General features: G+C 48.8%; 2 protein-coding genes across 2 annotated transcripts in view; both read left to right on the top strand.

Annotated features, from left to right (window-relative positions):
- AHCYL2 (adenosylhomocysteinase like 2) overlaps positions 1-15,449 on the top strand; it is a 98,018-nt gene extending 82,569 nt beyond the window's left edge. Inside the window, exons 10-17 of the mRNA XM_028747371.2 lie at positions 1,695-1,783; positions 2,821-2,891; positions 3,154-3,248; positions 6,885-6,983; positions 7,614-7,682; positions 9,596-9,674; positions 10,666-10,786; positions 11,806-15,449. Coding sequence (XP_028603204.2) covers positions 1,695-1,783; positions 2,821-2,891; positions 3,154-3,248; positions 6,885-6,983; positions 7,614-7,682; positions 9,596-9,674; positions 10,666-10,786; positions 11,806-11,812 — 630 coding nt within the window. The 3' untranslated portion in view covers positions 11,813-15,449. The remainder of the gene's footprint in view (positions 1-1,694; positions 1,784-2,820; positions 2,892-3,153; positions 3,249-6,884; positions 6,984-7,613; positions 7,683-9,595; positions 9,675-10,665; positions 10,787-11,805) is intronic.
- A 6,802-nt stretch (positions 15,450-22,251) lies between these two features.
- Positions 22,252-22,727, top strand: part of STRIP2 (striatin interacting protein 2) — a 72,015-nt gene continuing 71,539 nt past the window's right edge. The window contains exon 1 of the mRNA XM_077935379.1: positions 22,252-22,442. Coding sequence (XP_077791505.1) covers positions 22,335-22,442 — 108 coding nt within the window. The 5' untranslated portion in view covers positions 22,252-22,334. The remainder of the gene's footprint in view (positions 22,443-22,727) is intronic.

The raw sequence follows: 22,727 nt of genomic DNA, 5'->3' as shown, positions 1-22,727 counted from the left end.
CCAAAATAGGCTTCTAAATGGTTTGCAAGAATAGAAACCAATTAAGGTAAAGGGACCCCTGACCATTAGGTCCAGTCGTGGCCAACTCTGGGGTTGCGGCGCTCATCTCGCTTTATTGGCTGAGGGAGCCGGCGTACAGCTTCCGGGTCATGTGGCCAGCAGGACTAAGCCGCTTCTGGCGAACCAGAGCAGCGCACGGAAACGCCGTTTACCTTCCCGCCGGAGCGGTGCCTATTTATCTACTTGCACTTTGATGTGCTTTCAAACTGCTAGCTGGGCAGGAGCAGGGACCGAGCAATGGGAGCTCACCCCATCATGGGAATTCAAACTGCTGACCTTCTTATCAGCAAGTCCTAGGCTCTGTGGTTTAACCCACAGCGCCACCCGCGTCCCTAGAAACCAATTACACGAGCATTAAAATATAAACATCCACAGTTAAAGCATGCAATAAAACAACCCCATTACAACAACATAGTAATGGGGGACACAGGTGGAGAGATCAAGGGTCTACTTGCATAAACAGGTGCATCTTCAAAAGCCGGCGGAATGCCAATACAGATTAAGCCTTTCATATTTCAGGAAGTGCATCCCATAGCATTAGTGCCACCCCTGTTTTTCTTCTTTATTCAAATTGTTAAGGACTTAACATATGGGATGTTGGTGTTAGGGTGCAGAACTGGCCTGTGTGCATTTTGAGGCACCTGCAGAGCAAGCACCAGGTTGGCTTAGTGGTGGCCTCCGATCTCTGAGAGCAGAAGGTGGCTGCATGTCTCCATCTTGCGTTGCACAGACAGGGGTCCTCGGGTCAGCCAAACGCCTTTGCATTCTCTGCGGGGTGGATGGGAAGTGAGATAACACAGGAGACTGAACCGCTAACACTGATCGGCTGTTACTGGACATCTGCATGTCCATTGACTTCAGGTTCATGGAATAAGCAGCTCCCTTTCCTGCAGCCCCCATGCAGAAATTCCCTTTGAAAGCCACTCTTGCTACACTGCAGGGTTGTGGAACCATTGTTCATCTTGGGAAGTCCAGGGTTCTGTGTGAGATAGAATACCCCAATTTGAATAGTTCTTACCTGTCCTACAGGAAAACATCTTTCTTGCTTGGGTTCTTGTACAGTCATACCTCATGTTACGGACGCTTCAGGTTACGTCTTTTCAGATTTCGTCCCGTGGCAACCCGGAAGTACCGGAAAGGGTTACTTCCGGTTTTGTCGCATGCGCAGAAATGCTAAATCGTGCTTCATGCTTCGTGCATGCGCATAAGCACCAAATCGCGCCACACACGTGCAGATACAGTGCTTCAGGTTGTGCTCTTTTCAGGTTGCGAACGGGCCTCCGGAACGGATCCTGTTCACAACCAGAGGTACCACTGTATATAACTGGACATGCTTTTATTGTACCTAGGCACTCCTGGGCTTTCCTCTCTTTTGAACAGAAGCATTTCTCCGCCGTTGCGTGCGGATGCCCACTTGGGCGTAGTGTCTAGTTCCCCTATGCTTTAGCTCCCCACCCACAAACGCTTGGTGCCGTTGGGTTAATTGCGCTGAAAGTACATCTTCCGGCCCTCCTCCCTCGGGCTTCTCCCGCCACAGGACCCAGAAATGTAGAGCTGCATTGTTGTTTCCCCCCAGCTCTTGCAGCGTTGAGTCCTCTGTGCCTCTTTCCTGACGTTCTGCTCTCCCGCTGCAGGTGGGCAAGGGCTGCTGCGCTGCACTGAAGGCCATGGGCTCCATTGTGTACGTGACAGAGATCGACCCCATTTGTGCCCTGCAAGCCTGGTAAGAGCTGAAGCTGCGGAGGAATGTGGGCAGGGTCCTCAGTCAGCACCGGATTTGATCCCTTGCTTTACTGAATGCCGCTGGCCCTTCCTATTGCCACCCATTCATCAGTGGCCAACTTTGGAAGGGTGGGGCAGCGGGAAGGAGTTAAGAGAACCACGTGGATCAGAGTGAAGCTGCTAGGAGGCACCCAAAGTTTCCAGTTTTGAAGGAGTTTGTAACTCTAAAGCAGTGGTGGTGAACCTTTTAGAGACCGAGTGCCCAAACTGCAAACCAAAACGCACTTATTTATTGCAAAGTGCCCAGAGTTGGGGGGGGGGGGAGCTGCTGTCCAAAGTTTTGGAGCTTTTTGCTGGAGGTAGCAAAAGTTGCTTTCTTTTTTGGGGGAGGGGAGAGAACAGAAATAAATGACCAATAATACCTTTGCTGGAAATAACACGCAGCACCGACTTCATCACCCGCATTTGAAATAAAAGGACACATTCCACTCATGTAAAAACACACTGATTCCCAGACCATCCGTGGGCCGAATTGAGAAGTCAATTGGGCTGCATCCGGCCCCCGGGCCTTAGGTTGCCGACCCCTTCTCTAAACGGAATTGCCACTCTCTCCCCACTACCCCTATCCTGGGTGGTCCTGGGGTGCTCAACATCAGCAGAGCATTCTTCAGCAGAGCAGGAGCTTCACAGTGATGACGATGACAACAACAGCAACAGCAGCAACAACTACTTGTTGTTGTTGTTGTTAGTAGTAGTAGTAGTAGTAGTAGTAGTAGTAGTAGTAGTATTACCCCGCCCATCTGGCTGGGCTTCCCCAGCCACTCTGGGCGGCTTCCAACAAAGATTAAAAATAGAAGAAAACATCTGTCATTAAAAACTTCCCCAAACAAGGCTGCCTTCAGATGTCTTCTAAACATCAGATAGTTGTTTTATCTCTCTGACATCTGATGGGAGGGTGTTCCACAGGCCGGTTTTCAGGTGGGGGTATTTTCTGCTGGGCTTGGGTTTTAGGGGTCTCTCTCTGCTTATTTCTCACAGCATGGACGGCTTCCGTCTTGTGAAACTGAACGAAGTGATTCGGCAAGTTGACATTGTTATCACTTGCACAGGTACGCTTGCGTCGCAGTGGGGTTTCGTTGTGCAAATGGTAGCGCGACCCCCTTCGGCAACCTTCCCAATGGAACGGTAGAAGGAAATCCATAGCCGGCCGTGTCCCGGAAGGGTGGGCTGGGCCCAGCTCCTTCCATTTCAACCAGGGTTTGTGCAACAAGACGTTCCCACTGTGTGCTAGTTGTTCTTAGAAAGCCAGGGTGGGGTTTAGAGTAAGCACTCCATACTGTAAATCTTGTTTCTTTGTGTGTGTGTTTGTAGGTAACAAAAACGTAGTGACCAGAGAACATCTTGACAGAATGAAGAACAGTTGCATCGTTTGTAACATGGGGCATTCCAACACTGAAATTGACGTGGTAAGAGCTGGGCTTTCTTTTTTCCCCACTCTCTAGTAAAGGACTTTAGGGATGGTCTTCCCTGCTCTACCTGCAATGCAGTGCATTATGGGAAATGAAGGAGGGTTCTGGGTCTTTTCTAGCAGAGGTGGATCCAAATTCAGGGGAGTGCTAGAGCAGCTTTTCTATAGGCAATAGAAGAAGAAGAAGAGGAGGAGTTTGAATTTGATATCCCGCTTTATCACTACCCGAAGGAGTCTCAAAGCAGCTAACATTCTCCTTTCCCTTCCTCCCCCACAACAAACACTCTGTGAGGTGAGTGGGGCTGAGAGACTTCAAAGAAGTGTGACTGGCCCTAGGTCACCCAGCAGCTGGATGTGGAGGAGCGGGGAAGCGAACCCGGTTCACCAGATTACGAGTCCACCGCTCCTAACCACTACACCACACTGGCTCTCTGAGCTCTGTGAAGCCTGAAAGATTACCATCCTGCCAGTAGATATTTCTAGATACCTGTGTTCTGCTCCAAAGAAACACTTGTGTGTGGGTTATCCTCCTGAGGGCGTGTCATCTTCTGAACTAGAAAAACACATGGGTTGGCTTAATAATGAGCAGAACTTTATGCCTGGTTTTATTACATTTTCATTCTGTCCAAGGAGCTCAGAGTACCAGGTTTCCCCCCCTTCCTCTTGGCAACCCTGTGAAGTAGGTTAGGCTTAGAGAGAGAGGCTGCACAACAGTCACCAAGGGAGATTCATGGTTGTGTGTGGACTTGTATCCTGGGCCTGGACAGAAATAATAATAATAATAATAATAATAATAATAATAATAATAATAATAATAAAAATTTATTTATACCCCACCCTTCCTGGTTCAAAAACTGGGCTCAGGGCGGCTAACAACAAATTTAAAACACTTAATTGTAAAAGCAGCGTAAAATACAGTATAAAAACACGAATAACAATAAAATTCAAAGTTCAGAAATCAATTTAGGGGAAATCCATCTAATAAGCATTAGATAATCCCCAGGGCTAGCTGGCTGAATTAGTCCTATATGGGCCAGCGAGGAGACCAGGGGAGAATTAGCTGTGGGGTCTCAGAGCGGGTGATCTTCATAAAAGGGGAGGGGGAGGGAAGAGAAAGGAAATAGAAGATCAGGCTGAATTCGGATCAAAGGCCAGGCGGAATAGCTCTGTCTTACAGGCCCGACGGAAGGAGGTTAAATCCTGCAGGGCCCTGGTCTCATGGGACAAAGCATTCCACCAGGTCGGAGCCATCACCGAAAAGGCCCTGGCCCTGGTGGAGGATAGTCTGACTTCCGTAGGGCCTGAGACCTCTAAACTATGGTTGTTCATGGACATTAAGGTCCTCTGCGGGGCAGACCAGGAGAGGCGGTCCTGTAGGTACAAGGGCCCTAAGTCACGACTATTAGTTAAGTCTTCCCCAAGCTGGTGCCCTCTCCAGAATCCCCACCACCCCTGACAATTGGCCGTGGTGGCGGGGGCTGGTAGGAGCTGGACCCCAGCAGCCTCTGGAGGGCGCAAGGTTTGTGGAGGCTCCTGTGGCTGTGCTACTCGGCTGCTGTAATAAAAAGTAAACGTCAGCCTTGAAACCAGCAAAGTGGGTCGTTCAGAACGCTCTTTGTGAAAGCACCCTTGAGGACATTTGTCCGTGCTTCTTCCAGGCTCTCATTGAGTGCCTTTTTGACCCTTCGTCTCACCGGTAGGGGCAGATGGGAGTGCTGAACAGCTCTCTCTCCCCCACCCCCCGGGCTTTCCAAAACAGCACAATAGGGAGGGCTGACATTTGTTCTTTTGGAACCAGGCAAACACCAGCCTTGTCCAAGCTTTTTTGGGCGGGAGGGCAGGGAGATAAGCAGTGGAGCTCGCTCACTCATCTGTCAGGACATCCGCTGGCATGCCAGCTTGTATTTAGCTGCTAAGCAACCCCTGCAGTAAACAGCTGCTAAACACTGACGTTCCTTCAGCCCAGGCCTCTCTGTGTGTCAGTGTCAGCGGAGGAGCTGGGTAATCGGAGCCCTCTGACAAGTAAGCTTCCTCTGACAGGGCTCCTGGTTTTGTCATTGTCCTTTACAGAGTCAGGATGTGCCCATGCACCTCTCTAATTCAAAGTGTTGGTGCTGACCTTTAAAGCCCTAAACGGCCTCGGTCCAGTATATCTGAAGGAGCGTCTCCTCCCCCATCGTTCAGCCCGGACACTGAGGTCCAGCTCTGAGGGCCTTCTGGCGGTTCCCTCACTGCGAGAGGCCAAGTTACAGGGAACCAGGCAGAGGGCCTTCTCGGTAGTGGCGCCCGCCCTGTGGAACGCCCTCCCATCAGATGTCAAAGCGATAAACAACTACCAGACATTCAGAAGACATCTGAAGGCAGCCCTGTTCAGGGAAGTTTTTAATATGTGACATTTTTGTGTATTTTTCATCTTTGTTGGAAGCCGCCCAGAGTGGCGCTGCTGGCTTGCATTCAGAAATGTTGCAGAAAAGGGGGGTGGAGTGCCCTTTTTCTGGGCTGGTTTTTCCCCACTGCCTGCCCTCCCAAAAGAAAGTCAGGTATATTTATATACCCATTTTCTGCCATTTCTGCACTCCAGAGTGGATTCATGGTGGATAGCAATGTGGCATAACAATTGGGGCTTTATAAAGACATAACAATTGGGTTTAATAATAATAATAATAATAATAATAATAGTGATGATGAAAACAACTTCAGAGTAATTTCAGTAATCAGCACAATAGTCAGCTCCTAACAATTCATGACACTAATAATAATAATAATAATAATAATAATAATAATAATTTATTATTTGGACCCCGCCCATCTGGCTGAGTTTCCCCAGCCACTCTGGGCGGCTCCCAATCAAGTGTTAAAAACAATACAACGTTAAATATTAAAAACTTCCCTAAACAGGGCTGCCTTCAGATATCTTTTAAAGATAAGATAGCTGCTTATTTTCTTCACATCTGAAGGGAGGGCGTTCCGCAGGGCAGGCGCCCCCACCGAGAAGGCCCTCTGCCTGGTTCCCTGTGGCTTTGCTTCTCGCAGTGAGGGAACCGCCAGAAGGCCCTCGGAGCTGGATCTCAGTGACCGGGCTGAACGATGGGGGTGAAGTGAGTCACAATTCATTTATGTAAAATCATTTGGATTCTCTAGAGCAAAGGTGATTAGGAGAGGGGTAATAATCAGAGACTTGTAGACGTAAGTAAGGGATGGAGAAAGTCCAGGACTTTTTTCTATCCCCTCACAATGCTAGAACGACCCAGGTCGCCCCATGATGCTCAGTGCCAGGAGTTTCAAGTCAGGCAGGCTGAAGGTGGTTTTTCACCGTTTTTACGGGATCTGTTGCCACACGAGCAGTTGCTTTAAAGATGAAGACGGGGGAGGCTGCAATGGACAAATCCGTGGTCTGATTCTTACTTCTTCCGTGGTCTGATTCTTACTTCCTGCCTCTGGCGGTGCTGAATTGGTGAATCGGGGCCGTCGAAGTGTAAGGCGTGCATTGTCCTGCAGTGCCCACCCCCTGCAGACCTTAGATCTCGCTCAGCCGACGACAAGTTACTCCGTGCAGTGAGACTTTGTGCAGTGACCATTTCTGCTGACTCCGAAGGCCCTTTCTACTTCAGACTTTTCGAATGTTGTCTTCCAGGCCAGCTTGCGTACTCCGGAGCTGACATGGGAGCGGGTGAGGTCTCAGGTAGACCATGTGATTTGGCCTGACGGGAAGAGGATAGTGCTGCTGGCAGAGGTAAGGGAGGGCCTTCCAAACAGGGTGGAATAACTTTGCTGTTTACTTGTGCCCTCCAGATGTTTTTGGACTGCACGTCTTGTAGTCCTAAACATCTGGAGGGCACCGGGCTGGTGAAGAAGGCTGGGCGGGTGCTGGGATCTCCCTGTGTGTACAGTTGTGGTCCAGAAGATGAGCTCCTCTTTCATCTTGGCCTGGGGTTCTCTAGTGCACATCTGGAGGGGCCTCCCAGTGCTGACCCTTTAGAACAGCCTTTCTCAACCTGTGGGTCCCCAGATGTTGTTGGACTACAACTCCCATCACCCCTAGCTAGCAAGTCCAGAGCTCAGGGATGATGGGAGTTGTAGTCCAACAACATCTGGGGACCCACAGGTTGAGAACCGCTGCTTTAGAAGCTTCTCCCAAGAGCTAACAGCCTTGCTGAGTCAAAGACAGAGCCATTTGAGTTCACTTCCTTCTGAGGGGGCTCCTGCTACTTCCTTCTGTTGCTGTTTGATGGTGGAGCTGAATTGCTGGCATTCCCTGCAGTTCAGGAGCAGTCTGCCCATGGAGAAGCCAGTGTTGGATGCAGGAATGATGCGTTTTTGTCTTTCAGGGGCGCTTCAGGAATGATGCGTTTTTGTCTTTCAGGGGCGCTTGCTGAACCTGAGCTGCTCCACAGTTCCAACCTTTGTGCTGTCAATAACAGCGACTACCCAGGTGAGTGGGATTTGCAGGGCAGTATTCAATAAACTAATGGGACGCGGGTGGCGCTGTGGGTTAAACCACAGAGCCTAGGACTTGCCGATCAGAAGGTCGGCGGTTCGAATCCCCGCGACGGGGTGAGCTCCCTTTGCTCAGTCCCTGCTCCTGCCCACCTAGAAGTTCGAAAGCACACCAGTGCAAGTAGATAAATAGGTACCGCTCAAGCGGGAAGGTAAACGGCGTTTCCGTGCGCTGCTCTGGTTCGCCAGAAGCGGCTTAGTCATGCTGGCCACATGACCCGGAAGCTGTACGCCGGCTCCCTCGGCCAATAAAGCGAGATGAGCGCCACAACCCCAGAGTCGGCCACGACTGGACCTAATGGTCAGGGGTCCCTTTACCTTTATTCAATAAACTAACATACTGGATCAGCCAAGAGGCCGTTTATTTCAGTTCTTTTTCATAATGGTGACACAGGTTTTCCCCAAAAAAGGTCAGATGCCCTTCTCAGTGTGTTAGGCACCCAGAAAGGCAGCCCAAACAACAGCTTTGTGTATTGCACCCCTCAACTCCTGCAATTCAAGGGGGAAGGGCACTGAGGGTGCCTTGCATGAGGGTCTCATACTGGGGTCAGCAAACTTTTTCAGCAGGGGGCCGGTCCACTGTACTTCAGACCTTGTAGGAGGCCAGACTATATATTGGAGAGGGAAATGAACGAATAACCCAGAGATGCATTTTAAATAAAAGCACACATTCTACTCATGTAAAAACCCGCTGATTCCCGGACCGTCCGTGGGCCGGATTTAGAAGGCGATTGGGCCGGATCCAGCCCCCAGGCCTTAGTTTGCCTACCCATGGTCTCATAGCAAGCGTGGCCAGAGATCACAGGTGATAGGAGTTTGAGCCCCACAACATATGTAGAACCCCAGGTTCCCCATCCCTGCCTCACACCTTCAGTAGCAAAAAACTGAATTCACACATAATGGAATACCGAATGGTTTGGTTTATGTAAAATATGCAGGGATTTATAGTATGCAAAATGAAAGAGAAGAAGGGAAGTCATTGATACTTTAAGAATATTTAAGTGAGTATACAGTGCTAGGTCATAGAAGAACTCCCTTCAAAGGGTATTTCAGGAGTTCTGTTGCCATTCCTCAGTTGTGACTCATTCTAGACAAGGGGTTCTTGCTGTTCCACACCCCCCGCATTTTGAAATATCTACACTCTGGCCCCACCCACCCTGTTCTCTTGCACTGAGCTATCAAGGACTCCTGCAGTTCAAGATGATACAGAGTGGAGCAGATCTGTGACCCAGCAAAATTCCTCGGGGTGAGAAATCAGAGGTTGGATTCCTTTCGTATTCGGTGTGTTTACCTGATAGCTGTGTCTGGAGCGAGTAAGGGATGCCTGATTCACCCACAGTCAGAACAGCTACTCATTTTAGCACTGGGCCATCCTTCCTGATTTTAACCTGTGATCTGGCTGGCTTTGTGTGAAACAGTTGAAGTGCCTTCTTCCCCTGACTCCTGTCCTTCAGTGTCCCTCTTATGGGAAGCAGGGGTGCCAATTTGAATGAAATATTGGGGGGAGGCGCAGGTAAGCCCTACCCCACCTATTTGATCAAAAGACAGCACAGGCACACACCATGTTCATCAACTTGGGGGGGGGGCAACCCCCTCATATATTTTATTGGGGGGCGAAGGGACCTTGGCCCCTAAGAGTTGGCTCCTGTGCAGGGAAAGATCAGGAATGGAAACAGTTTGGTGCTGGTGAGCTGCCATGGAATAGAATCCTGGGCTGGTGGCGTTTCTGGTCCCTTCTTGTTCTCTCCACCAGGTGTTCCGGTCGACTTGAGCAGCCATTGTTGGGTAGATCTGTTCTGTGGCCAGAGATCCAGCTTAACCTGGTCTCTCTTCTCATTTGTTTGCCAGGCTCTGGCCTTGATAGAGCTCTACAACGCCCCGGAAGGACGCTACAAGCAGGACGTCTACCTGCTCCCTAAAAAAATGGGTAAGCTTCAGCCATCACACCCCACCCTAAGGTACCCTCCTTCTTACCTGCTTCCTGCAGGTGGAAGGTTAGCATCGGGACTTGTTCCCTGCTGTTGCTGCTGCTGCTGCATCCCCAAGGCTCCTGGGGAAATAATGATGATGATGATGATAATGTTAATAATAATAATAATAATAATAATAATAATAATAATAATAATAATAATAATAATTTATTCTTTATACCCCGCCCATCTGGCTGAGTTTCCCCAGCCATTCTGGGCGGCTTCCAACAAAGATTAAAAATACATTAAAATGTCACACATTAAAAACGTCCCTGAACAGGACTGCCTTCAGATGTCTTCTGAATGTCAGGTGTTTGTTTATCTCTTTGACATCTGATGGGAGGCCGTTCCACAGGGTGGGTGCCACTACTGAGAAGGTCCTCTGCTTGGGTCCTTGTAGTTCTGCTTCTCGCAGGGAGGGAACCACCAGAAGGCCCTCGGCGCTGGACCTCAGTGTCCGGGCAGAATGATGGGGGTGGAGACGCTCCTTCAGGTCTACTGGGCCGAGGCCATTTAGGGCTTTAAAGGTCGATTTCCTTTCCCTTTCTCCTGAGAGACTTCAGAGAAGGGTGACTACCCCAAGGTCACCCAGCAGCTGCATGTGGAGGGGCGGGGACTCAAACCCAGTTCACCAGATTACGAGTCCACTGCTATTGGGTCAGGGATAGGGCGCCTGTGGCCTTTTAGCTCCTCTATCATTTCTCGCATCTAAAAAGTCCCACCCATATCCCTCATCCCAGCCATCTAGGAATGAGGGGTCCATTTTCTCTTCGTTGCTTTTCTGATTATGGTAACTGCCGAGGCAGCCCTGTTTTGAGTTTTGTTTTGTTTTTTTGCTGCTATGGATTTTGCTGAGTTTTGTTTCCATCCCGCCCACTTGCATTGTGGGATGTTTGGGGTCTTCCTGCAGCCACATGGACTTAACCAGGGCTGCTTTTCCCTTTTCAGATGAGTACGTGGCAAGTCTTCATCTCCCAACATTCGACGCACACCTGACGGAGCTTTCGGATGAGCAAGCGAAATACTTGGGTCTAAATAAACACGGGCCTTTCAAACCAAACTACTACAGGTACTTCCCTTTTGTTAAAATCAGGAAAGCTCCCCCCTCCCCCTCCCCCATATAATGTCCTGTATGCTGGAGATCTGGGGGTTGTTTCAGAGTCTGTGCTTGTTGGGCTGTAGGGCAGGTAGTGAGGAGACCGTAAAGGCACAATGAGGCCTTTATATTTCTCCAGCTCATATCAGTGTGAGCACGTACCAGATCCTCAGTTATGGCAGGCATTCTGGCTGAAGATTATAGACTCAGTCTACAGTTAAAGATTACAGTTTGCAGTCACTTAGCAGCATGAAGGAAACAGAACTAGGTCCAGCGAGCAATGCCCCCCCCCCCCCAGCTACAAAAGCCTAGTTTTAACGGTGCAGTGGTACCTCGGGTTACAAACACCTCAGGTTACAGACTCTGCTAACCCGGAAGTAGTACCTCGGGTTAAGAACTTTGTCCCAGGATGAGAACAGAAATTGCACGGCGGCGACAGCAGGAGGCCCCATTAGCTAAAGTGGAACCTCAGGTTAAGAACGGTTTAGGTTAAGAACGGACCTCCAGAACGAATTCAGTTCGTAACCAGAGGTACTACTGTAAAGACAGCCGAATCCCTCATTTATTGCACCCCTGATTCTGCTAGATCCAAGAATTCAGTAGCTTCCAGAGCCGTCTCCTTGTTTGGGGTGAGGATAGAAGCCTGTGTCCCAAGAGGAGCGTAATTGGAGCTTGGTGGGCTTCACTGCAACTTCCTGCTCCCAAGAACGTGCAGTCGCTTTACTAGCGCAGTTTAATTGAATGAAATGCGTTCACTTACCTAACAGGGAGAAACCTCCTACACTCATGCGGAAGTGTTCGTTCTGATTTAGAGTGCAGCGGGAATTAGGAGATGAGAAAAGAGCTCAGATGTTGCGAGAGCAAATTATAAGAGCATTACACAGCAGCCCTTTCTCCTCACCCCCCACCCCACCCCCATCTCTTGGAGGAAAGAGAAAGTGAATGCTTTGGGGTTATAATCCAGATGTTTTGTGATTTTTTTAAAAAAACAGGTATTAATTTCCTGTGGCTGTAGCTGGAAGGAAGAGGAGGAGCAAAAACCTCAAGACCTCTCTCGGCTACCGTGCAGGACAAACCAGTACAAGCTTCTGAACATAGAACCAGGCTTGCTGCCGTAGTACACAGTGTGTTAGGTTATTTATTTATTAAACTAGAATACTGTAAATGCGGCCTCTGCCAATGGTGTTTTTTAAACTGCCATGGGACTGTGAGATGATGGACTTTGGGGGGTGGTTTTTTTGGGGGTGTGGGGAGTGGAAAGCTGTAGTTGGGGGCTGGGGGAAGGAGAGAGATTGTCTGGCCAAATGAATTTTACCGCAGATTATGTCAGCTTCAAGCAATCTTGTTATCACTGTTATGTCTAATCCAGTGTACAAATTAACAAAGGGGGCTGGAAGAGAGCAGCCAAAGTTGGATGGGCGTGAGAGAGCCGGGGAGCCATTGCTCCAAGTTTCCTTCGCTTCTCTCTCTCTCTCTCTCTCTCTCTCTCTCTTTCTCTTGTGTTTTTGCCATGGCAGTTGGGAAAGCGGCTGCAGATTTGCTTTAACGTGGAAGCCTCACAAGTCCGCTCCACATGCTGCTAAGACACTTGCAACCTCATTGCGGGGGAAACCTTCTTCTGAATTTAGCTGCTTGTGCAAAGGGGAGGGGCAGCTTCTGGAGAGCAGGCCAGGCAAATGTTGCCTCCTCCTCTCTCCTCCCCCCCCCCCCTACCTTGCTGGGGTCTGTGGAGCAGGCACCCTTTTTGCGCATAAGATCATTGTTGTGCTTCTGCAATAGCCTTGCAGGTTTTATATGCAAGTCGCGACGAGCTCCCTCCCTCCCTATGCCTACCAAAGCTTCATTCTTGCAGGACTTGTGGTGTTGGGGCATTACGTGCTCCTCCTGACGCTACGCAGCCAAGCAACTTGTGTTGGCCCCTGCGGAACAGGGCGGCAGAACGCTGGCAGGCCTGCTAGCGAGAACCCTTCTCGTCCCACAATCCTTCTCTCTGTGCCAAGGGATTGTAGTCCTTGCTGAGAATAGACTTTGAGACCCACATGTATTTGGTTTTAGGAAACGTCCAAGTCTCTCCCCCCCCCCCCCGCCCAGTTGGGCAGCTGTTGCTTTTTAAACAGGCGCCACCAACATCCTACAAATGTGACCTGGGCATTCGTTTGCACAAACTCAAATCTGCTTTCCAGTTGTTCGCAGGAGCAGAGCGGGTTCTGTTAGCGTGAAGCGAACCAGGGGTGAATTTGTCGGTGATGCTGGGCCTGAGCCAGTGGGGACATTTGCAGGGCGAGGCACATTGAAATGGATGAGCCTTGAGCTTCCTTGGTCTTGCACGTCTCCCGCGATCCATTTTGAAAGCGCCTTGTGCGGGGATTCTCCTGCTGGGCCGTTCCCGTCGTGTCCCGATTCTGCTCTAAAGGGAAACCCCACCCAAACGGATTTTGCCTTTCCATTGAACTGCCCCAGGCTTCACGGTGTCCTATGAAAAGAGCGCAGCTGCTCTCAGGTCCTGGGGCATCTGGTGGAAACAGGATACTGGCTTTGGGGTAATCCAGGAGCCAGGCACTTCTGGTGTCCTCAGATTCAGGCAAGACAACCTCAGGCTGCATCCAGACCAATATTCCTCTTGCAGTTGTTTTTTCCTTTATGTGTCTCTCCATGCTGGTATTATTCTGGCACTGCAGCCATAGATTTTTCTTTTTCTACGATTATTAACACTCCAAATTGGCACAGTTGCAGCCAGGGACCCATACCCATTTGAATACATTTTATTCATTTCACCAGGAAAGAGGGAATGAATCCCACCTTCGGACGGGATCACGAAAGACCTGGATTCAGGGATGGCTTACCTTTTGCTGAAAGAACTTGGTTTGTGCATTTGATCTGCTACCTGAGATTGTCAGAGCAACAGCAGAGCAAATTTCCTGGCAGGAGATAGCTTGAAAATGGAAAAAGAAAAAGTCTTCCGGTGGAGTCAGGAGAAGGTGGGGCAGAGCAAGGAGCAAAGCTTTTGTTAATTTAATTTAATTTAATTTAATTTAAGCTTTTGCCCGGGGGGGGGGGGTAGCGGAGGAGAAGAAAAAATGGGGTGCAGAGAGTTGCAGAACTAGTTGTGGGTGCCTGTCTGGCTTTCTGTGGAAATCTGCCCAGTCTCTGTACATCCTTCATGTTTTCAGTAGCAAAGGTTAGTCCGACTGTGATGTTTCTGGAGGGCATGGCTATGTGAAGAGTTTGACTGTGCAATTCTTCACCGTTTCTTAAAAATCTGGTCGTGCATTTTGTAATACCAGTGGTGAACTATATAGGAAGGAGCTGTTGGGCAGTTTTGTTGCTTTTAGTACAAACTGGGTCCGTTCTTAACTTTTTAAGAAACAAAACACATTTATTTTTTTTGCTTCTCTTGAGTATAGTTTGCACCTGCTCGACTTCCATCTGTTTGGTATGTGTGGTGCCTGAGTCCTTGAGGAGGAACTGCCAGGGACGTGCTGCCTTCCCAGACCCCCAGGACACTTGGGGAGCAAGTGGCAAGGAAATTGGGAAAGATTGAGGATTCGGGCCACCATCTCACGCTGGGGGCTGCATTCACTTCTGCATAGAGGATGGTGGAAGGGCCGATTCTGCGCCCTGCAGTGGGGGAAGTGGCTGTGTGAATTCACCGCCCTGCTTCTCCTGACTCTTGAGTTGAATGCTCTTCCACGTGGACTTTGGAATATCACGAAGCGCAAGGCCACCTTTGTTTGCTGCCCCCCCAAATGCCCGGGTCCTTGACTTAGTCTGGCAAGGCCTGTCTTGTCCTCTTAGATGGAGCAGCGTTGAACCCGCTACAAGAAATATGGCTCCAGTCGTCAGGCAGACCGATTCTCCTAGAGTCTGTCCAAGTCCCTCTCATCCACCCAGTGTCTCGGCTACCAGGCATGATATACCCTCCCACTTCTCCAGCAAGAGACAACCGTTCTGCCATGTGACCCCCAAAGTGTGTGATTTGAAAGGGGTGGGTGCAGTCGGGTGGGGAGAAGGGGGGTCACCTGTTCAGGGTCTGTCACTAGCAAGAGCGTGTGATGGTGCTGTCCTCGTTTGTAAATTTGTTCGCTCTAAATCATTTTTATCTTTGACGTAGAGAATGGCGGGAGGGAACAAACAGAAATGTCCCACAGAAAGGGTTTTATCTCCTCTGATTTTCTTTTCTTAAAAAAAAAAAATGAATCTTCCTCTGTGTTCTGCTTATTTTCGTTTTATTTTTTTATTTGTCTGTAAAGCTATTTTGCTTGCTCAGCATTTCCCAATCAGTCTGGCATCGCCATACTTCTGTGATCATCTCTAAATCTTAAGCAAGTGTAATAAATGTTTTATTTTCTAACGTAACATTTCAAATACTATTTAAAAAAGACAGGTAGGAGACACCAGCAAAACAAAAACGCGTCATAAGGAAAAGCGGCGAATTGCGATCCGAATATCTGAAACCAGGAAAACAAAAATCATGTCATAATTCTCCAATAAGGAAGTTTAAAAATAAAAAAAAACTTATGAGATTATAATATTTTCGAAAAAGGATGTTTTAAATATTAATGTCTGAGTGATTGTATTAGATCAGCAATAAGGACTCTGTAATCTCAAAAATAAATAAAATATTGTAAAATCCAAATGAGTCTTGCAAAAGTTTTTGGCAGTGTGTCTGGTTCCCTGTGACAATTGAGACAGAAATGAGGGAGCCCTCCCAAGTCCCAGTGCAAAGGAAATCCAGGCGCCCCAGGCAGTTAGGTGAGAATGAAGGGAAAGGAAGCAGCGTTGTGCATGTGTTGAATGTTGCAAAACAATTGCAGAATCACACCCTGGGGCCACCTTTGATTCTGAACCCACCCTGGGGTAGTGGGGGGTGGGAATAGTTTCACAGTTTTGCAAACTGTCTCGCCAGAGTGGTGCATGCTCTAACTTTCTCCCGCTTGCACTACTGCAGTGCGCTCTGTGTGGGGCTACCTTTGAAGGTGACCTGGAAACTACAACTAATCCAGAATGCGGCAGCTAGACTGGTGACTGGGAGCGTCCGCCGAGACCACATATCACCGGTCCCAAAAGATCTACGTTGGCTCCCAGTACGTTTCCGAGCACAATTCAAAGTGTTGGTGCTGACCTTGAAAGCCCTAAACGGCCTCGGTCCTGTATACCTGAAGGAGCGTCTCCACCCCCATCGTTCTACCCGGACACTGAGGTCCAGCGCCAAGGGCCTTCTGGTGGTTCCCTCCCTGCAAGAAGTGAAGCTACAGGGAACCAGGCAGAGGACCTTCTCGGTGGTGGCACCCGCCCTGTGGAACGCCCTCCCATCAGATGTCAAAGAGAAAAACAACTACCAGACTTTTAGAAGACATCTGAAGGCAGCCCTCTTTAGGGAAGCTTTTAACGTTTAACGGACCACTGTATTTTAATACTTGGTTGGAAGCCGCCCAGAGTGGCTGGGGAAGCCCAGCCAGATGGGTGGGGTATGAATAAATAAATTGTTATTGTTATTGAATGTCCCTGTGTTATGGGAGTGGGGAATGTTTTGGCTCTTAAGCTGCGTGGGATTCCTCCCTCTTTCCAAATCCTGATTGCTGGAACCAATCTTAATTGTGCCCGTGAGCAAAGCCTTGTAGGCTTATTGCTGCTCCGTGTGTGCAAATTGCCCTTAGAAAAGGTCTGCTGCAAGCTTATCACACCTGCTGCCCAGGTTCTGCAGCTTAGCTAATGGGAACTTGGGGAGATAAGAGGCTTTGAAGTCTGGGGTGGGATAGGGAAGCAGTGTCCGTCCAAGGGCATCCGAAGGGCTGCCGGTCCCCCACCTCCGCTTAGCGGCATCGCCTGCATCCGTGAAAAAGCTTAAGAAACCTGCGCGACCTTCTCCCATCTTGCAGCGCTGGAAGAGGCAGCGCCCGCCAAGAACAACAAAGAGGGTCAGTCTTTGCCTGTCCTCAGAGTCAGCAAAGTTTTAATAAGCTGTGGCATCAGCTCATCTCTCGCTGCAGCCCACTTATCTGGGTAAGTAATGGAAGGGGTTTGAATAATTCAGCACGGGAGGACGGCTGAGGTTTGCTCAACGCTTTGCGGCTTCCCTAGTGAAGAGAGTCTGCGGGTCGATGGCGACTTGAAACGTTTTCCCATCTCTCGTCAGCTCCGCTTAAGGCTTCTGTCAAGCTTTGTGTTGGGGGCGCTCTGCTGGCCACGCCCCTTTCTCCAGGCCACACCCCCTTTCTCCAGGCCACGCCCCTCACATATCCTGCACCACCTTCTCCTGTTCTTTTGCCCAAGGGTGGAATTAATCTTGAACTATAATCATGCCTCTTGCTTTCCCCCAGACAGAGAAGCTGTACAAACAGAGGTCCGGTGTGCAGATCAAGGGAAGAGATCTATATTACTGCTCCTTGGTCAGACCACACCTGGAATACGGTGTCCAGTTCTGGGCACCACAATTTAAAGAGGATATCGAGAAGCTGGAAGGTGTGCAGAGGAGGGCAGCCAATCAAGGGCCTGGAAAGCAAGCCTGATGAGGAATGGTTGAAGGAGCTGGGTATGTTTAGCCTGGAAAACAGAGGAGATATGAGAGCCATCTTCAGATATCTCCTTTTTTAAAATAAAATAAAATGCATTTTTATTGAGTTTTCTTTAACATAAGTCAAACAAACAAAACAAATACAATAAGGTTCCATAATAACTTATTTTTTCATCGCTCTGCCGAGTGCGGACTTCCCTCCCTCTCTTCAACAGGTTTTCAGTTTCCACTTTTCTTTCCGCAGTTTCTTAATAACATCCCATCCACATTGTTAGATTTATTTTAATCCTGCTACAGTCTTTAAACTTCTGCGATTATAAAAATCTAATGGTAAGGATTTGCTGAACCAACAATTTGAAGTGGAATACAAAAAAGGGAGGTATGAGGAGGTCCGGGAAACAAGCTAAAGGAAAATAAGTAATGGAAATTGTGTGTTTTTAACTATTTTTATTTTGTATTTCTGTTAATTTTTTTTTTCATTTTTACTTTAATATTTTAAAAAAATCTTACTAAATATCTTATAAAAAAAAATAAACTTCTGCGATTATTACTTATATATTCCACAAATTTTCTCCACTCTCTTCTGAACTTTGTTTCCTCTTGGTTACGAATCCTGTAAGTCAGTTTTGCTAATTCCGCATATTCTACCATTTTTGTCGGCCGCTCCTCCAATGTTGGTAATTCCTGTGTCTTCCATTTCTGGGCTACCAAAATTCTAGCAGCCTTCGTGGCATACATGAATAATCTCTGGTCTACTTTTCCAATTTCTTCACCTATCAAGGCTAGCAAAAAGGCTTCTGGGTTTTGGGGGGAAGGTATATTTAAATAACTTTTTCAGCTTGTTATAAATCATATCCCAAAATTGTTTCATTTTCTCACATGTCCACCACATATGGAAAAAATCTCCATCTTTCACTTTACATTTCCAACATACTTCACTGCTCATTCTAGACATCTTTGCTAGCTTGATAGGTGTTAAGTACCAGCGGTACATCATTTGCATTACATTCTCGTTGTTGTTGTTGTCTGGTCGTTTAGTTATGTCCGACTCTTTGTGACCCCCTGGACCAGAGCACGCCAGGCCCTCCTGTCTTCCCCTGCCTCCCGCAGTTTGGTCAAACACATGCTGGTCTCTTCGAGAACACTGTCCAACCATCTCGTCCTCTGTCGTCCCCTTCTCCTTGTGCCCTCCATCTTTCCCAACATCAGGGTCTTTTCCAGGGAGTCTTCTCTTCTCACGAGGTGGCCAAAGTCTTGGAGCCTCAGCTTCAGGATCTGTCCTTCCAGTGAGCACTCAGGGCTGATTTCCTTCAGAATGGAGAGGTTTGATCTTCTTGCAGTCCATGGGACTCTCAAGAGTCTCATCCAGCACCAGAATTCAAAAGCATCCATTCTTCGGCGATCAGCCTTCTTTATGGTCCAGCTTCAAGGTGGTACACGCCGTAAATTTTAGCCCCTCATTCCACAATTTCTCCCAAGCCTCATATTCAATATGAATATTCAATATATTCATCTTCAGACATCTCAAGGGCTGTCACATGGAGGATGGAGCAAGCTTGATTTCTCCTGCTCTGTAGGGTAGAACTCAAACCAATGGATTCAATTTGCAATCAAGGAGATTCCGACTAAACATGGAGAAGTTACTGACGGTAAGTGGGTGGAACTGTCTCCCTCAGAAGGTGGCAGACTCTGCTCCCTTGGAGGTTTTTAAGCGGATGTTGGATGGCCATCTGTCAGGGACGCTTGAGATTCCTGCATTCCAGGGGGTTGGACTAGATGACCCTCGAGGTCCCTTCCGACTCTACAATTCTATGATTTTATGAAACAAGGCTGAGCTACACAAAGATCAGCTCTCGTTTCCGCTGCTCCCCATCCCACAAGCATGTGGGCCGCAGAAGGTTTATACTTAACTTGGGAATGAGACCCTGGGACTGAAGAAGGTTTCTCACTCCTGTTTTTAGGAGCTACCATATTTTTCGCTCTATAAGACGCACCAGACCACAAGACGCACCTAGTTTTTGGAGGAGGAAAACAAGAAAAAAAAATATATTCTGAATCTCAGATGCCAGAACAGCAAAAGGGATCCCTGCACAGTGAAAGCAGCAATCCCTCTTGCTGTTCTGGCTTCTGGGATAGCTGCGCAGCCTGCATTCGCTCTATAACACACACACACATTTCCCCTTACTTTTTATGAGAGAAAAAGTGAGTCTTATAGAGCAAAAAATACGGTACTTGATAGAGAAATTGTAAAAATAAAAATAAAATCTTTGTTTTGTTGGCAGTATATATCTAGCCTAAGGCCAAGGAGTTATATCTTGCTCACAACAACAATCCTAAGAGGTAGGCTAGGCTGTGTGTGAGAGAATATAATAATAATAATAATAATAATAATAATAATAATAATAATAATAAAAAAATTATTTATACCCCGCCCTCCCCAGCCAAGACCGGGCTCAGGGCGGCTAACACCAGATATAAAACAATTGATTGAAATACAACTTAAAAAACAAGATTGAAATACAACATTAAAATGCAGCTTCATTTCAGCAGAAACTCAAAAACTTTTTTGGGGATGAAAACGTCAAGTCTTCTCCAAGGCTAACTATCCAGACTGGTCCTACGTGGGCCAGAAAAAAGCCAGGGAAGTCCCCAAATAGGAGTTCCATCACAGAAGGAGAAAGGGAAAAGGATAGAGGGGAAGGGGATCAAGTTGATTCCAAGCCAAAAGCCAGGTGGAACAACTCGCGTCTTACGGGACCTGCGGAAAGAAATCAGATCCTGCAGGGCCCTGGTCTCATGAGACAGAGCGGTCCACCAGCCCGGAGCCAGTGCTGAAAAGGCCCTGGCTCTGGCTGAGGCTAATCTGGCTTCCTTAGGGCCTGGGACCTCTAGGGTGTTGCTATTTATGGACCTTAGGGTCCTCCTTGGGGCAGACCGGGAGAACTGGCCTGTGAGTTGTGCTACAGACAGGTATTGGGGCTGCCCCTTGGTGGCTCCCCCATGGGATGAAAAGGAAGTGCTGCTTAGATGTGGATCCAGAGCCTAAACTGCCTTGACTCTCAAGGCCTGTGGATAAGACTGACCTACAGATTTGGTTTTAACTGCTGAAGTTGAGCAAACCGCAGATGTCCTTCAGCTCCTTGCCCAAGAGAAGGCGAGATTGCTTCCTTTGCTCTCTCTGCTTCAGTGGCCTCTTATCAAGGGCTCCGGGTTGGGCTATTATCGCTAGATCTCAAGGGCAAACTTTCAAGGATCACGTCCTCTCGTAGTGCAGGCTTGATTCTCTCAAGGACTAGGACTCCATTGCTGGAGGAATCTGTTGCAAGCGCCAAGGAAAACCCACAGGGACCGATGGGCCAGGAGATTTAGTGCAGGCACCCCCCAAACTCTGGCCTCCCTCCAGATGTTTTGGGACTACAACTCCCATCATCCCTAGCTAACAGGACCAGTGGTCAGGGATGATGGGGATTGTAGTCCCAAAACATCTGGAGGGAGGGCAGAGTTTGGGGGTGCCTGCTTTAGTGTAAAGCTCCACGCAGCTCCCACCAGCTGAGGTCAGGTGATTTTTTTAGCTGAGATTCCTACACTTTAGGGGGTTGGACTAGATGCCCCTTGGGGGTCCCCTTCCAACTATGGCAGACATCCCCAAACTCGGCCCTCCAGATGTTTGGGGACTACAGTTCCCATCATCCCTGACCACTGGTCCTGTTAGCTAAGGATGATGGGAGTTGTAGTCCCAAAAACATCTGGAGGGCCAAGTTTGGGGCTGCCTGAACTATGGAATTCTCCGATTCTACAGTTGGAAGTTCTTTAAGTTTAGAGCAAAGGCAAGTAAGAGGAGATCTGATAGATGGGGATCTGGCAGCCACCTGCCAGGGTGTGATCCCTGCATTGCAGGGAGGATGTTGTTGTTGTTTAGTCGTGTCCGCCTCTTCGTGACCCCCTGGACCAGAGCATGCCAGACCCTCCTGTCTTCCACTGCCTCCCACAGTTTGGTCAAACTCATGCTGGTCTCTTCGAGAACACCGTCCAACCATCTGGTCCCCTTCTCCTTGTGCCCTCCATCTTTCCCAACATCAGGGTCTTTTCCAGGGAGTCTTCTCTTCTCATGAGGTGGCCAAAGTCTTGGAGCCTCAGCTTCAGGATCTGTCCTTCCAGTGAGCACACAGGGCTGATTTCCTTCAGAATGGATCGGTTTGATCTCCTTGCAGTCCATGGGACTCTCAAGAGTCTCCTCCAGCACCAGAATTCAAAAGCATCCATTCTTCGGCGATCAGCCTTCTTTGTGGTCCAGCTCTCACTTCCATACATCACTACGGGGAAAACCAGAGCTTGAACTATACAGACCAGACTTTTAGAAGACATCTGAAGGCAGCCCTGTTTAGGGAAGCTTTTAATATTTGATGTATCACAGTATTTTAATATTCTTTTGGAAGCCGCCCAATTTATTTATTGGTATAAATTATTATTATTATTATTATTATTATTATTATTATTATTATTATTATTATTATTATTTGTCGGCAAGGTGATGTCTCTGCTTTTTAAGATGCTGTCTAGGTTTCTCCCAAAACCATACCTTTAACTATGGGGAAACCATAGAATTTAACAAATTCTGCCATTCAATGTCGTTGCAAGGCCCTTTGCTGCATCCCGGCTCTGCAGGGCACTCTGGACATGCTCAGAGGTGAAACGAAAGGCAGGCCGGGCGATGGCAAACCCCCGGCGAGCCCCGCCCCTCGCCCCGCCCCCTGCCCCGCCCCCTTTTCCTCCGTCTGCCCTGGTTACAGTTCTCCCAACAGGTGTCTCCCTCCTTCCTGCCGCGGCCAATCGCCGCGAGGGGGTGTGCGCGCCGGGCTCCTCCCTCGGCCGGCAGTCGGCCAATGGGGCCGCGGGGGGGCGTGGCTGGGGCGCCCGGGCAGGGAAGTGCCTGTGCCAGCCTCGCACGTGTCTGTCTGCGCCGCGGCGATCGCCCTGAGATCCAGGCGGGTGGCTCTCCGGGGCGGCATGGAGGAGCCCGGCGCGGGAGGCGCCAACGGGGCGCCGGGCAAGGGCAAGGCTCAGCCCCCGGCCAAGGGCAGGGAGCTCTTCAGGAGCCAGCGGAAGGAGTCGGAGGTGCCAATTAATTAATTAATTAATTTTTGGGGGGGGGCAACTCCCGGTGGATTAGGGGTGGCCATCCTGGAGCGCATATATATATATATATATTTATATTTTTGGAGGTGAGGTAGGCAGAGCACCCCCAAAGAGGGACGGTGCCTTGGCAGCCTACCCTGCGGGGACGTTGTGGGGCAATTAATTTTTTGGGGGGTGGAGACTCCCAGACCTAGTGGATTTGGGGTGGGGTGTGCCATCCTGGAGCGTGCATATAAATAAATATAAATATAAATAATATAAATA

This window comes from Podarcis muralis, chromosome 10 (assembly GCF_964188315.1).
Source record: "Podarcis muralis chromosome 10, rPodMur119.hap1.1, whole genome shotgun sequence".
Taxonomy (NCBI): Eukaryota; Metazoa; Chordata; class Lepidosauria; order Squamata; family Lacertidae; genus Podarcis; species Podarcis muralis.
Note: the sequence above shows the minus strand (reverse complement) of the source record. Positions and strands in the feature narration are given on the sequence as shown.